A 14,788-nucleotide genomic window follows, 5' to 3' on the forward strand; every position below is an offset into this window, starting at 1 on the left:
GTTTCCAAGGCAACAGCTAGCCTATTTCATCAGATGCAAAAACTGAGTATGGCAATACCTTAATTTATACAACCGGCTTTCTAAAAGTACAAGAACTGCACAAGTGTACAATCTATACAGAAATTTGCTCCAAAAAGATGTGTTTTTGGAGCTAGAAAGCAAGAAACCAGTTGAACATCCAGGGTCAGCCACGGCATTTTGCTGCCCGAGGCAAATGAGAATATGTCACTCTCTTCCATTTAACTACAAGTCAACAAGATGGGCAGTTAACTCCTAGTTCAACAATGTGGACAAATTAGTGTCCTCTCCTATTCTCTGAGTACATCAAGCCATCTTAGAGGTAGGTGCACTCATCCTCACACATACTCTCATATGCTGCATGAAGCAATCACTTTGCTCTGCCTAATTGTGGGTCAGCTCTAAGAACAACTGATGGAAGTAGACTCGTCAACAAAAAAACATATGCCATTATGCTAGTTTGTAAGCTTAGAAGATTCTTTGTTGCTTTTACTTAAACTTCAAAGGAAACCAAATGCAGATCGCTACATCATTTATTACATTGAGTGACTACTGATGACCAGCTCACCCAGTGGTAAATGTGAGGAAGCTGTGCCACTTGATAACTGCCCCCCCATTACATTATACATTATAGACATGATTTTTTAAAAAAACTAATTCTGATTAGTAGACAAATCTGTGGTAGACATAGCTAAAGGAAGCTGCTTGTATTGAATTGTCTGCACTGAGTGACAGCAGCTCTCGGTTGGTTAGACCGTTAGAGCATGCTACTGATAATGCCAAGGTTGCAGGTTTCATCCCCGTATGGGAGAGCTGCATATTCCTGGATTACAGGGGCTTGGACTAGATGATCCTCTGGGTCCCTTCCAACTCTACAATTCTATGATTCTATGAAAGGGGAGTTTTCCCCAGCCCTGGTTGGTATTAGGTTGAAGCTCAGTGGCAGAGCATCTGCCTTTCATTCCAAAGGTTCCAGGTTCAATCCCTGGCATCTCCTGGCGGGGAAGGGAGAAACTCTACAACCCTAGAGAGCCACTGCCAATCATTGTAGACAATGTTGAGTTAGATGCACCAAATGGTCTGACTCGATATAAAACAGCTAACTATGTTCTGCTAACCTGGGAACCTCTTCTTCCACTGATCTACGGCCCTAGAAAATATTAGCACTTGATAAATTGGTCATCTGTTTAGGGTCAGTGTTCCTTCAACAACTCTAAATATAGGAGTCCTAAGCAAGAAAAATAATGTGCCTTGGTCTGTGAATGAAAAGGTAGTGACAACCCAGTTAGAATGTATATGATCAGTGAGCAGAAGGGCAGTCGAGAGCTTGATCTGCAGTAGAAGACTTAATCATAATCATATACTGTATACTAACAGCAAACTCATTCCCCAAGTGCCAAAACCATGTAGCAAAAAAACCATGTCATCCATGAACAAGAGGGAGGTACTGGCAGGCCTAGGTAAACCCATGTATTTTATAAAGGAAACCTCCTAAGGCAGAACTCCGCAAAATAGTCTAATGAAGACTGAGCATTCTGTACGCAGTAGCCACAAAGAGGAAAACATCTGAGGATCTATGCTTATCTTTTCCATCAGGTTGTCTCCGAAGGAAAGCAAGAAAGTTTGTGCTTAAGAAGTTTATCCTGAGCAAAGTAGTGTCATCCATGCCCAACTATCAATTCTAACAGACTCTTCCATCCTTCAGCTTCACCTGGAAAGAGCCTTTTCATCAGTCTGTGGAAGCTAAGGAACAGATTTGAAGCAGGTCGATTCCTACTTTCATTCTACTGCTTCCATTTCAGCTTAAGAAAAAAATGCTCGAATTTGTTTTGTTTTACTCTCCTCTCTCTCAACACTCTTTACTTTTGTGTTGTGTCTTTTAGGTTGCAAGCCCAAAAGCAGGACTGTCTTTTTATTACTGATTTTTGAAAGCCACTCTGAATGTCTTTTAGACTGAAAAAGCAGAGGGGGAAAGCCTGAAATACACACATAAATAAGGAAGCTAAAGCAACAGTCCAGTGACCAGAACACAAGCTAAGTCAGATGGCCCTATAGTGTCTAAACAGGTACAACAACCATTATGGAGATACAGTGATGCTGAATTTCTTAAAACCTTTGCTTCAGATCTACCTTGGCACAGGCATCAAACATATGTGCTATGCATGCAGTGCAGACCTAGTATGTTACTCAAAATATCTCACTGTGTTCAGCTGGGCTTCCTTTCCAGGGAGTGTCCATATTTTACCTAGGAGTAGGGGCCAAAGAACACAGTGTGCCTTACCTGTGAGCAAAGTGTGTATGGTTAGGTTGTTAAGTCTACAAAAGATCAGTCCCACAGACTCCTTTCCATTTCATTCTGACCAAGCAAACAGCTACCTTTTGCAGTCTCTCCTTCCAACTGCCCCTTTCACAACCCCTCTTTTTCTGTGGTTTCCCCCCTTTTTTCTAGATAATCTGAATGTGGGCTCAACTTCTGCCAGTATGATTGGGGCTGAGGAGACACAGGAGCCCACACTCATTGCAATACCTCCTTGTGAACCAAAGAACTCCTATTAGAATAAACAAGTTCCGTTTTAAATACTGAAATACTAAATAAGATCGATAACAATGTGTAACAGAAAAAGAAGCATGAAATTAGGTTAAAGGTGAAAGAAAGGTGTGAAAGAAAGTAATAGAAGTGGAAAGAAATTGCAATTGAGTAGATTGGAAGTCTAACACAAAGGTGGGGTGAGGGGTGATGGATGGTGATGGGAAAAGGAATTATCTGTGGGATTGAGTGTAGGTATGTTTGAACATTTTAAAGTATTGTATGAAATGTATGTTTGTATGCTTGTATATTCGCAATATGTCTGTATTAATGCTGAATTATTTTAATAATAAAAACTTTTCAAAAATTAAAAAAAGAAAAAAAGAAATCAGTTCTGTAAGCTGAACTTTACCTTCCTCATACCCAGTTCCTTCTTTATTTTTTTGCTTCCATACCCAGCTACTTTCCTTTTAAAACCCCCAACTCCAGCTCCCTCTCTCTTCCAAAAGCCAATCACCCAAATCACTTTCGGGGGGTGCGGGGGGAATGGGCACGACCATCCCGAAACCACTACAAAGGAACCTTATCCATCTGCTTCGGTTTCCACCACCCCGCAGCTCCTGCCATGCACATTCAAACAGGAACCGGAAGTACGGAGCTTATTGTACGTCTCTTCCGCCCCGGTGCTGAGTGCCTAGAGCGGCCACAAAACATTGCAAAACCCACCGAGGACCATCTGCTGCGGCGGGAGACCATCAAGCCACGGCATCTGGAGGCGTCAGGGTCAAGGGAGGTGGGGGCATGTCGGACTAGAGCCCGGAGGCTTTTGCTTCTCCACCACGACCACGTAGGTGATTGTGTTGCATCGGGAACAGTCGCTTTGCTTGCTCTTAGCTTTGAACAGAATCGTCCCAAACTGCCCCATAGACTTCTATGCGAGCTTGTCTAGCCTGTAAATAATGCATGCTTTTGGGTGAACTGGTTCTAGTAGTTCGGAAAAGCTTGTGCCACAAAAACAAACAAACACCCAGCTCTTCGGGGCTGTGTCGTTCTTTGCTTCTAACAGCACAAGCCCTGCACTCGTCTGCTCAGAAGTAAGGTAAGGCTGCATATACACGCCATGCATTCGAAGCATGTTTAAATCTCACGCCCTGGAAACCGTAGTTTGTCAATGTGCCAAGTATAGTTTCCAGGATTCTTGTGTGGGTGAGTGATTTAAATGTACCTCACACAGCCTAAGCCTTTCTAAGAAGCAGTATGTTGTCTGGGTTTGAGGCTTGCTATTTCGGCAGCAAACAACTTGTCAGCCATGTGCAGTAAATAGCTCCCTCAGGAGCTATTGTTTGGGTAAATTGTTTTAAGAATGAAAAACCCAAATTATGAATACATAAGTGAATAGGGGCACTGTGCAGATGACTGCAGCATCATGCTGCAAGAGAACGTTCTCTGTCAGGAAATGGAAAATTACAGCCTGTACTAGTTGAAGCTTTCAGATAGCCATTGCAGTAACTCCCATTTGGATGGCATTAATATATTTTGTTATGCTTCATAATTAAGTTTTGGACTATTGGAGTGCATTTTAGTAGTCCCTGAATTATTCTGAAATCCTACTTTATCAGATTTGAGCAGTAATACATATTCTATGCTTTCATTACAGGCTGTTGAAGAATGTTTGTTCCAAGGTCTATTAAAGTCAAGAGGAATGCTGGTGATGAGGGGACCTGCGTAACTAAGAAAAATAAGCCATCTCCAAGTGAATCCTCCCTTGAAAATGCCACAGACGTCCGAGATGCTAAGTCAGATACAAAAGACATGCCAAGCTCAGAGAGTGACTTGTCTGAACCAATGAAAAGAGACACTGAGCTGCACATCTCTCTGGATTCAGCTGCAACTCTTACTGAAGCAACATTGGAAAATGCAAACAATGAGGACTCTTCTCTTGCTGAGGATCCCATAAAATCTTTCAGCAAAATGCAGCGTTGGCCACAGCCTGGGGAACCTGTCTGTGTGGTTTGTGGTCGTTATGGGGAATACATCTGTGACAAGACTGACGAAGATGTTTGTAGCTTGGAGTGCAAAGCCAAACACCTTTTACATATCAAAGAGGAAAAGGAAAACTCAAAATCTGCTAGCAGTTGTGAAAAAGCAGAGACTCGGTCCACGTTACTTGATGGTACTTACGTCTATGAAGAGAATCCATTTGTGCTAAGCCTTCAAGAGGAGCAGATTGAAAACTTAAAGCAGCAACTAGGCATTGCTGTTGAAGGTCAAGAAGTTGCAAGACCTATTGTAGAATTTGAACACTGTGGCTTCCCTGAAATTTTAAACACCAATTTGAAAAAATCAGGCTATGAAGTCCCAACTCCTGTCCAAATGCAGATGATCCCAGTTGGATTACTGGGCAGGGATATCATGGCCACGGCTGACACTGGCTCAGGAAAAACTGCTGCTTTCCTGCTTCCTGTTGTAATTAAAGCCTTGGGAGAGGTAAAGTTTAAACCTGCATTTTCAAAAAGCTGTGGGAATTGTGCAGCACGCTCCTGTACATGTTTACTTAGAAGTAAATCCCAGTGCATTCAAGGGGATTTCTCTTTGGGAAACTCTGCATTGAATTTCAACCTTAGTTGCACTGAGAATTCTAGAGAAATTATTTTTAGCTGTTTGTTTCTTCTTTGAACTTATGTCAGTTGACTTGCAAAAAGTGAATGTTTGGACAACAGTACAGTGCAAACTGATAGAATATCTAATATATTCTTTCAACTGTATACCTGTCAGTTGACGGGATAAACGATACAATTACTAAATCTGCCAATTGTCCTAAAGCGTCCTCAGTGTCTCTGCTTACACCTGTTGCTCAAGAGTTCAGCTGCAGTTCTGCAGTGGGGATCTTTTTATACACATTGAGGCTCCCCATTTGACTTCAAACCCTTTCAGGCTTCTAAATACACAGGCAGCAGCCACAAGTAGAAAAGGTTTTCTGCTGCAGAAATTACAGCTGAACTCTTGAGCAACTGGCACAAGCAGGGGGCAGTGACCTAAAAGCCCTGTCCCACAGCCCCTTTTTCATTTGCTTTACCTCTTCATATGAATAACCACTGAAGAGTGCTCTAATATTCAGAAATACTCTGTAACAGTTTGTCCACTTACTCTTATTTCTGTACTTAACAGTCTTAGTAGGGTGGGAGTAGATTTCCACAGTTTCTAATGTTACACTGTGACTATTTGCTGTCGTCTCCATTGACATCTGAATGAAAAGGATGTTGTTGAGCTAATCTGATATGAATTACAGTAACTGTTCTCTTATTTTCCCCTAATCTGATACTTTTAATTGAGAATGCAGATTGGCAACTCACAACTTTTTCCCACTTTCTGCTTCAGGCAGAAACCCCATCTGCTCTTATTCTGACGCCAACGAGGGAGTTAGCTATACAGATAGAGAAACAAGCTAAAGAGCTCATGATTGGACTGCCCAACATGAGAACTGTTCTTCTGGTTGGAGGATTGCCATTACCACCGCAGCTTCATCGCCTGAAACAAAATGTTAAGGTAAAATCTGCTGCTGTGATTTCTGGTATATGGCAAAGAACTAGAGGTGATACTGATTTCGTTGTTTAAGGCTTCCAGAACATCAGCTCTTGTTGAAGAGATTGGGTCTCAAGTCCTTAAAAAAAATTGCTTGCCCCAGTATCAACCATATTGGGCTTTACAATTGGCAGGGGAGGCCTTATTTGGTGTTGGGTGCTGACCCCTTTATAGTGCCTTGCCAGTAATAGTTCCCTGCTTATGGGATGCCCTCCTTGGTGAGGTGCACCTGCCACCCTCATTAACCTTTAGGTAGAATTCAAAAACATTCCCGTTTACCCAGGTATTAGATGACTGGAATATACTGGTTCTTGCAGCCTTGAAAATATTTAGCAGAGTGGATATTTTATTTTATTATTGCAAGGGGCAAAAAGGATTCTTTTTGACCTTTTGTTGTTTTCCACACTGAGTTCTTTTGGGAGGAATGGAAGGATAAAAAACGATAAATAATAATGATGAAGCGCTGATCATTGATTTTATTTCTAATGTTGGTGTTTTTGCCTCCACCCTCTTTCTGTTAGGTTATCATAGCTACACCAGGAAGGTTGCTAGAAATTCTAAAGCAAAGCTCCGTTCAAGTCCATAATATTAAAATTGTTGTAGTGGATGAAGTAAGTATACATGGTGGGACAAAAAACAAAATATATGTGTGAGTGTGCATGCAGGTATTACTTAAATATGAAATAACAATGGTTGAAATGGCTTGATTTCTGTCTGGTGACCACTAGTAGATTTCAAGCACGTGCAATGCGTATGTCCTTTGGCTAGTGCATGGTATGCTTGGAATGCAGTTCAGATGGTGTATTGGCCCATTTATGTGTCAGGAAGAAAGAGATGAGAGCACACCTGAGGATTAAGCATCTAGGTCACTTTTTTTTCAAAGTGGGAGCAGCCGCTGCAGACACTAGTGTGCATTTTGGACAGTAGTGAGTTGCTGCCAGGAAAGAGAAGCATAAAGTAGAAGTGGAAGGTGCTGCGAATAGGCATAGTGCAGGGTTGGGGAACCTTTTTTCAGGGCTGCATATCCTTTTGAACATCCTTCCAAGGGCTGCATATGGTGGGATAGACAAACTCATGGAGGATAAGGCTATCAAAGGCTACTCGTCATGGTGGGAATGGTGGCTGCATACAAATCATTGGGGGACAACAGCCAGAGTGGGCTATTTCTATCATTTCCTGCTTGTAGGCTCCCTAGAGGCTGGCCATTGTAGGAAATGGGATACTGCACCAAATGATCCAGCAAGGCTGTTCTTCTGACTATGCTGGCAAGGAAAGTGAATTAATCATTTATCTCCTCACCTCTGCTCCTACAATGGAATGTTAATGCTTACTGGTCTGTCCCCCCCCCCCCTCTCTCTCTCTCTCTCTCTCTTTCTTTAACATAGGCTGATACCATGTTAAAGATGGGCTTCCAGCAGCAGGTTTTAGACATTTTGGAAAATATCCCCACAGACCGTCAGACTATTCTGGTGTCTGCCACAATGCCTTTCGGCACTGAGCAGCTGGCCAATCGACTTTTGCAAAATCCAGTGAAAATAACCATCGGAGAAAAGAACCAGCCATGTTCCAACGTTCGCCAGATTATCTTGTGGGTAGAAGAACCGTCCAAAAAGAAAAAGCTTTTTGAAATATTAAATGTTAGTATCCTTGGAAGGGAGAACCTGTTGTTTTTCTTCCACAAATTGTGATTCTTTGCAGATTTGGAGGAGAGAAACTGGAAAATGGCTGTTTATCTGATTCAGCTTTGTTCTTGAGAGCTCCCCAGCAGAGAGGCATAAACACGTCCCTGCAATTCAGTTTAGCCAATGCTTTTGTTGAAACTTGTGGAAGAAGAAACAAAATGTATATTGTTTCAGTATTATTGGTGATATTCATTAGCTTATTATTGCATTTTCAGTACTTTATAATCTGTGATTCTGAGAGGCATTTAAGTAACCCAGTGTTGACGTGAAATAGGCAGGATCCAAAGCATCATGACTGGGATCCAATGAAAAGTTCCTTTGCAATTCTAACCATCCATACTCAGAATTAAGTTCTATTGAATTCAGTGGAGCTTACTCCAGGTAAAGGAGGTAGCGGTAGCAACCCTTACCTATGTTTTTCCCCCAAACAGCAGCCCTAGCATGTTATATGGCAAACTGCTTTTTAAACTGAGGGTTAAAAGCAGTTTGTGATACGGAATAGTGAAAAAGAAAAAGCACCCAGTTCTATTATCCTAGTGCAAGTATATTGTTTATACTCTCATCCTCTTGCCAGAAATAGGATATTTTATTTTGGTAAATACATTGTGCAAGCCACATAGAAATAATCGTGCAAAAGCTGCAGTAATGCTAATATCACTGACAAGATTCCATTTTTAACAGCATTTCAAAGATACCTGCATAATCTACTTTAAACTTGTTAATATTACACAAGCTTGGCAGACTTGGAAGGGCCACGTTACTCTGTTCAGCTCTGCCACCGCCCAAAGCTCCCTCAGTTTAGCAATATGCTTAACATTCCAGTACGTACCATATAGAATTCTAGCTGTAGTCATGTGAGACAGCAAAGTTTCCTTCTCATTAGAATTTTTGTTTTATGAAGGTCAACAGGAATATTCAAAAGGGGTAACCAAAACGATTGAGTGGAGCAACTCCCCTAATGTGGAACCGTTTCAGTATTCTGGGCTTTATAGTTTAGAGAAAAACCAAGTAAGAGGTGGCATGATAGAACTGTGTAAGATTATGCATGGCATGAATAAAGTGGTTGGAGAAAGGCTTTTCTCCCTCTCTCATAATTGTTGAAAGATTCAGGACAGGCAAAACAAAGTACCGTATTTTTTTGCTCTATAAGACTCACTTTCTCCCTCCTAAAAAGTAAGGGGAAATGTGTGTGCGTCTTATGGAGTGAATGCAGGCTGCGCAGCTATCCCAGAAGCCAGAACAGCAAGAGGGATTGCTGCTTTCACTGCGCAGCGATCCCTCTTGCTGTTCTGGCTTCTGAGATTCAGAATATTTTTTTTCTTGTTTTCCTCCTCCAAAAACTAGGTGCGTCTTGTGGTCTGGTGCGTCTTATAGAGTGAAAAATACGGTAGTTATTTATACGGCTCATAGTTAAACTCTGGAATTCGCTCCCATATGAGACAGTGCTAGCCACCAACTTGGATGGCTTTAAAAGAGGATTAGACAAATTTGAAGTGGTTAAGGCTCTCAGTGGCTACTAGTCACAGTGGCTATGTTTTGCATCTGTGGCTGAAGGCTGTATGCTTCTGAATACCAGTTGCTGGCAACTGCAGGACCTCCTGTGCTCGGGTCCTGATTACAGCTTCCCACAGGCATCTGACTGACTGCTGAAAGAACAGGATATTGGGCGAGATGGGCCATTGGCCTGAGCAGGGAGACTCTTCTTATGTTTTTGGGTACCAGGACAATGTAATACTACTCTGCCTCCAATTCTTACTGATGATTTTTAAAACCTTCCATGGCTGAGTCAATGAATATTATAATTTAAGTAAAAAATAACTATATTTGCACTCGAAACCATCCCTTAATTTGATAATAAAGGATATATATCTGAAATGCGAAATTGGGAAACGTGTAACATTTTTTAAATTGACATCGTTTCAGTAGAATGTATACACACTAATTAAGAGAAAGAGTTGTAAGTGCCATTGGTAACTGTGTTGATCATGCAAGACTTTAAATGAGACTTTGCTTTGTTTTAGGATAAGAAACTGTTCAAACCTCCTGTGCTGGTATTTGTAGAATGCAAACTGGGTGCAGATCTCCTGAGCGATGCTGTACATAAAATTACAGGCTTGCAAACAATTTCTATGCATGCTGATAAATCACAGATAGAAAGAACTGCCATATTACAGGTTTGTAGATATCTCTGGTGTCCATTTTCTAAAAGATTCCTATTCTTAAGGCCGTAGTCCTGTACACATTTACTTGGGAGTAAGTCCCATTGGACTCTGCTGAATTTACTTCTGAGTAGATGTGTATAGGCTTTTACCGCTGAATTATTTGTACTTTCTTGCCACATTTTTAAAGCAGGTTGCAATTTTCTGTGAATGTCATGATTGCTTTGTATAGGTTCCAGTCCATCACAGTTCTGTTCTGTGCAGCATTCTGGATTGCTGCACAGATGCTGCTCTCCAACCAAATTAAGCTGTCCTTTGTAAGCAGCAATGCCTCTCTCCATGTGAACCTACCCAGACCCTGAGATCATCATCTGAGATCCTTCTTTGTATTCCTCCTGTACGAGAGGTCTGGAGGGTGGCCACCTAAGAATGGGCCTCTTCTGCAGTGGAATGCTCTCCCTAGGGAGGTTTGGCTGGCGCCTTCATTGTACACCTTTAGGTGCCAGGTTAAAATGTTCCTTTTTGACTAGGCCTTTGGCTGATTAACATCCGATACCCTTTTAAATGTGGCTGTGGGGGTATTGGGTTGTTTTTGTTTTTATTACGTATTTTGTTTTTTTTTATCTTGCATTTCTATGTTATGAACCACCCTGAGATCTACAGATTTTAATAAGTAGAATCATAGAATTGTAGAGGTGGAAGGGACCATGAGGGTCATCTAGTCCAACCCCCTGCCTTGCAGGAATCTTTTTGTCCAACATGGGGCTTGAATCCACAATCCTGAGATTAAGAGTCTCATGCTCTATGGACTGAGCTATCCACAGAAATAATAATAATAATAATAATAATAATAATAATAATAATAATAATAATAATAATAATTTGCTGACCCTGTTGCCATGCTCATTCTGGGAATTCATCAGTGGTCTGGTAAAATTACTTGATCTGATCCACGTACAATTTTAGGGCTACAACCATATTCCATGAGGGTATATTGAAAATAGTGGTCAGCAGGGGGAACAGGGTGCCTGGGGCTTTTAGTATGCAGTAATATTAGTAAGGCTGGCTTTAGATCAGGGGTGGGGGTCCTGCAGCCAACCAGACGGTGTTTGGCTACAATTCCATTAACCATGTAGGCTGTGACTGATGGGAGTCCAACCACATTTGAAGAGCCACAGCTTACCCACCTAGTTTTAGATGCAGTTTATCATTAATGTTTTTAAACATACTTGAACATTCAGAGCAGCAGCTAGACTGACTGTGAGTTCAAGTTCAGAGTATATATCTGAGAGGAGCTAGCTTTTAGTTCTATTTAAATACTTTAAAGTTATTTTTCTTCCTTTTTCTTTTTTTGCTTGTTGCCCTGTTGCTCTTTTTTGTTTCCTTTTGAAATATGTTCAGGATTTGGCTTCACTGTGAATTCTGCGGCTTACCGTATTTTTCGCACCATAGGACGCACTTTTTCCCTCCTAAAAAGCAAGGGAAAATGTGTGTGCGTCCTATGGAGCGAATGCAGGGGGGGGAGGCAGGTGGGAAAAGCCCCCAAGAGCCGCACACAAGCTCCGTGCGCTCTTGCGGGCTTTTCCACAGGAGGGAGAAGGGACTGACTGGCCGCATCAGTCCCTTCTCCCACCTCCCAGGAAAGCCAGGAGAAGCCGTGCAGCCCTTTTAAAGTGCGCGCGGCTTCTGCTGGTTTTGCGGGAGGTGGGGGAATCCCCCCACCTCCCAGAGAAGCCAGGAAAGCCCTGCGCAGCGTCTCCCGGCAAGGAGACGCTGCGCGGGGCTAAAGGGGAAGGCAAAACAGCGAGCGGGATCCACCCCGCTCGCTGCCTTGCCTTCTTCCCTAGCCAGGAAAGCCCTGCGCAGCGTCTCCCGGCAAGGAGACGCTGCGCGGGGCTAAAGGGGAAGGCAAAACAGCGAGCGGGATCCACCCCGCTCGCTGCCTTGCCTTCTTCCCTAGCCAGGAAAGCCCTGCGCAGCGTCTCCCGGCAAGGAGACGCTGCGCGGGGCTAAAGGGGAAGGCAAAACAGCGAGCGGGATCCACCCCGCTCGCTGCCTTGCCTTCTTCCCTAGCCAGGAAAGCCCTGCGCAGCGTCTCCCGGCAAGGAGACGCTGCGCGGGGCTAAAGGGGAAGGCAAAACAGCGAGCGGGATCCACTCCGCTCGCTGCCTTGCCTTCTTCCATAGCCAGGAAAGCCCTGCGCAGCGTCTCCCGGCAAGGAGATGCTGCGCGGGGCTAAAGGGGAAGGCAAAACAGCGAGCGGGATCCACCCCGCTCGCTGCCTTGCCTTCTTCCCTAGCCAGGAAAGCCCTGCGCAGCGTCTCCCGGCAAGGAGACGCTGCGCGGGGCTAAAGGGGAAGGCAAAACAGCGAGCGGGATCCACCCCGCTCGCTGCCTTGCCTTCTTCCCTAGCCAGGAAAGCCCTGCGCAGCGTCTCCCGGCAAGGAGACGCTGCGCGGGGCTAAAGGGGAAGGCAAAACAGCGAGCGGGATCCACTCCGCTCGCTGCCTTGCCTTCTTCCATAGCCAGGAAAGCCCTGCGCAGCGTCTCCCGGCAAGGAGATGCTGCGCGGGGCTAAAGGGGAAGGCAAAACAGCGAGCGGGATCCACCCCGCTCGCTGCCTTGCCTTCTTCCCTAGCCAGGAAAGCCCTGCGCAGCGTCTCCCGGCAAGGAGACGCTGCGCGGGGCTAAAGGGGAAGGCAAAACAGCGAGCGGGATCCACTCCGCTCGCTGCCTTGCCTTCTTCCATAGCCAGGAAAGCCCTGCGCAGCGTCTCCCGGCAAGGAGATGCTGCGCGGGGCTAAAGGGGAAGGCAAAACAGCGAGCGGGATCCATCCCGCTCGCTGCCTTGCCTTCTTCCATAGCTGCGCGCAACCCCTCCGCAAGGAGAGGCTGCACGGGGCTATGGCTTCTTTAGCGCTGCGCAGCGTCTCCCGGCAAGGAGAGGCTGCATGGGGCTAAAGGGGAAGCCAAAACTTGGCTTGCTCCATAGCTGCGAGCAACCCCTCCGCTGCTCTCTGGGCCTGGGGGGGGGGAAAAGATTTTTTTCTTGATTTCCCCCCCTAAAAACTGGGTGCGCCCTATGGTCCGGTGCGCCCTATGGTGCGAAAAATACGGTAATTTCCTTTGTTGGAAATCTTGTCTTGTAACTTTTGATTATAAGACAAGCAACAGAATTCTTAATGTTTAATATTTATTTCTAGTTACATCTTGCACCTTAACAACAAGACAGTTTCAAGGAAGCTGAAATAATGTTTCTATATGCTTTGCATTAGGGATTATTTCAAGGCAAGTATGAAGTTGTCGTAAGCACTGGAGTCCTGGGACGTGGACTTGACCTTGTCAACGTTAAGCTGGTCGTGAATTTTGACATGCCATCAAGTATGGATGAATACGTACACCAGGTAAATATACTTTTCTGCTGTACTATTTAATTTAATAGTTATTGGTTGCATTTTAACTCTATAAGCTCTGTGAGAAGCATACAAAATAATGGAAAAACATTTGATTATCAGTGGTTAACACTGCTACTCTTGAGCAACCTCTGGTGGAATGACTGGTTGTTCATCAGAGTTTCTGGCCCTTCTGGAAGTTAGCAGAATTTGCTACTTGAGATAAGAGAGGGAGGTTTTCTTACTGTACAGAAACTAAACTTTGATTGTAAACTTTGATAATCTGAGGATTACAGCTACCTGAGAGATTCTTTTGGTTTCATGAGACAGATAATTGGGCCAAATTTAAATACAGTTGTTTATTTTCAGGTTGGAAGAGCAGGCCGGCTGGGTCACAGTGGAACTGCAATCACCTTTGTGAATAACAGCAGCAAGAAACTTTTCTGGGATGTTGTGAAGCGTGTTAAACCAACTGGCACTATTCTCCCACCCCAGTTATTAAATTCCCCATATCTACATGACCAGAAGAGGAAAGAACAGCAGCGAAGTAAACAATCTCAGAATGGCCTTGTAACGAGTGACAATCTTATGGACGTTATTAGAAAACACAGCAAAAGCTCTTCTCAGAAGTAACAAGTGATACTGTCCTTCTAAATACAACTGTTTTGTACAACTTGTACGACTAAGTGATGAATTTTTAACTTTGGGGGCGTAATCTAACCAAATTTTAGCATTTTGAAGACTTACTGATTTTGATCGTAGAGTTAAAGCAAAAGCTTAATATTTTTCCTTGAAATTTAATGGGCCTTCTGCAAGGTTATTAGACTGAAAGAGTGACTTAAGTCGTCCAGCAAGCTTTGTTATGAGAATGCTTTTATACTTCATATTTTGTACTCAGTATTAAGTAGTAAAATACGTAACATCATGAACTTTAAACGGAATATGCACATCTTAAAGATCTGGGTTTCCCTTGCAAGAAATGTAACATGTAATTCACTGTTATATCACCTTTTGCTATGGGACCCTAAGCAGCATACGTGTGGCAATCGGTTAGCCTCCCATCCATTTACCATCCAGTAACCCAAAAGGTTGTGGTCTCCTGTCCTTGCAGAGGACAAGTATGATAAGGAGACCAGAGCAAACGTGCTATAGACAAGAGTTGGATATAGCATACCATAAAGATGGTTACTGGGCACTCAGACCCTTTTAGTTCAGGCAACCAAAATGGCCAGTGCTGAGCACAGCAAGGGTGAAAGAGTTGATTCCGGATGCTCTGTACTTCTTTAAATTTAGACCTTGTCCAACTAAGGGAGGTTAGCCATGTGCCTGACAAGCAGAGGGGCTGTGGGGTATGTGACATGCCAGTCTCTTCTGAGTTTGTTTGCTGTGGTGGTTGGCAAGAGAGCATTGGAGGCATTGAGGAATGTC

At 43.6% G+C, this 14,788-nt stretch overlaps 1 protein-coding gene across 6 annotated transcripts in view; it reads left to right on the forward strand.

Moving 5' to 3' along the window:
• DDX59 (DEAD-box helicase 59) overlaps positions 1–14,316 on the forward strand; it is a 32,858-nt gene extending 18,542 nt beyond the window's left edge. For 4 of the 6 annotated variants that reach the window (XM_081194409.1, XM_081194411.1, XM_081194410.1 and 1 more), the window contains 10 exons: positions 1,615–1,783; positions 1,902–2,084; positions 3,163–3,392; positions 4,203–5,032; positions 5,924–6,091; positions 6,649–6,738; positions 7,513–7,764; positions 9,831–9,983; positions 13,244–13,372; positions 13,730–14,316. In XM_081194409.1, the coding sequence (XP_081050535.1) occupies positions 4,214–5,032; positions 5,924–6,091; positions 6,649–6,738; positions 7,513–7,764; positions 9,831–9,983; positions 13,244–13,372; positions 13,730–13,993 (1,875 nt within the window). In that variant the 5' untranslated portion in view covers positions 1,615–1,783; positions 1,902–2,084; positions 3,163–3,392; positions 4,203–4,213 and the 3' untranslated portion in view covers positions 13,994–14,316. The remainder of the gene's footprint in view (positions 1–1,614; positions 1,784–1,901; positions 2,085–3,162; positions 3,393–4,202; positions 5,033–5,923; positions 6,092–6,648; positions 6,739–7,512; positions 7,765–9,830; positions 9,984–13,243; positions 13,373–13,729) is intronic. The other 2 variants (XM_081194414.1, XM_081194413.1) reach the window with 2 other exon arrangements.
• The last annotated feature ends 472 nt before the right edge of the window (positions 14,317–14,788 follow it).

Source organism: Podarcis bocagei (assembly GCF_964188305.1).
Source record: "Podarcis bocagei genome assembly, chromosome: 5".
NCBI classification, from domain to species: Eukaryota; Metazoa; Chordata; class Lepidosauria; order Squamata; family Lacertidae; genus Podarcis; species Podarcis bocagei.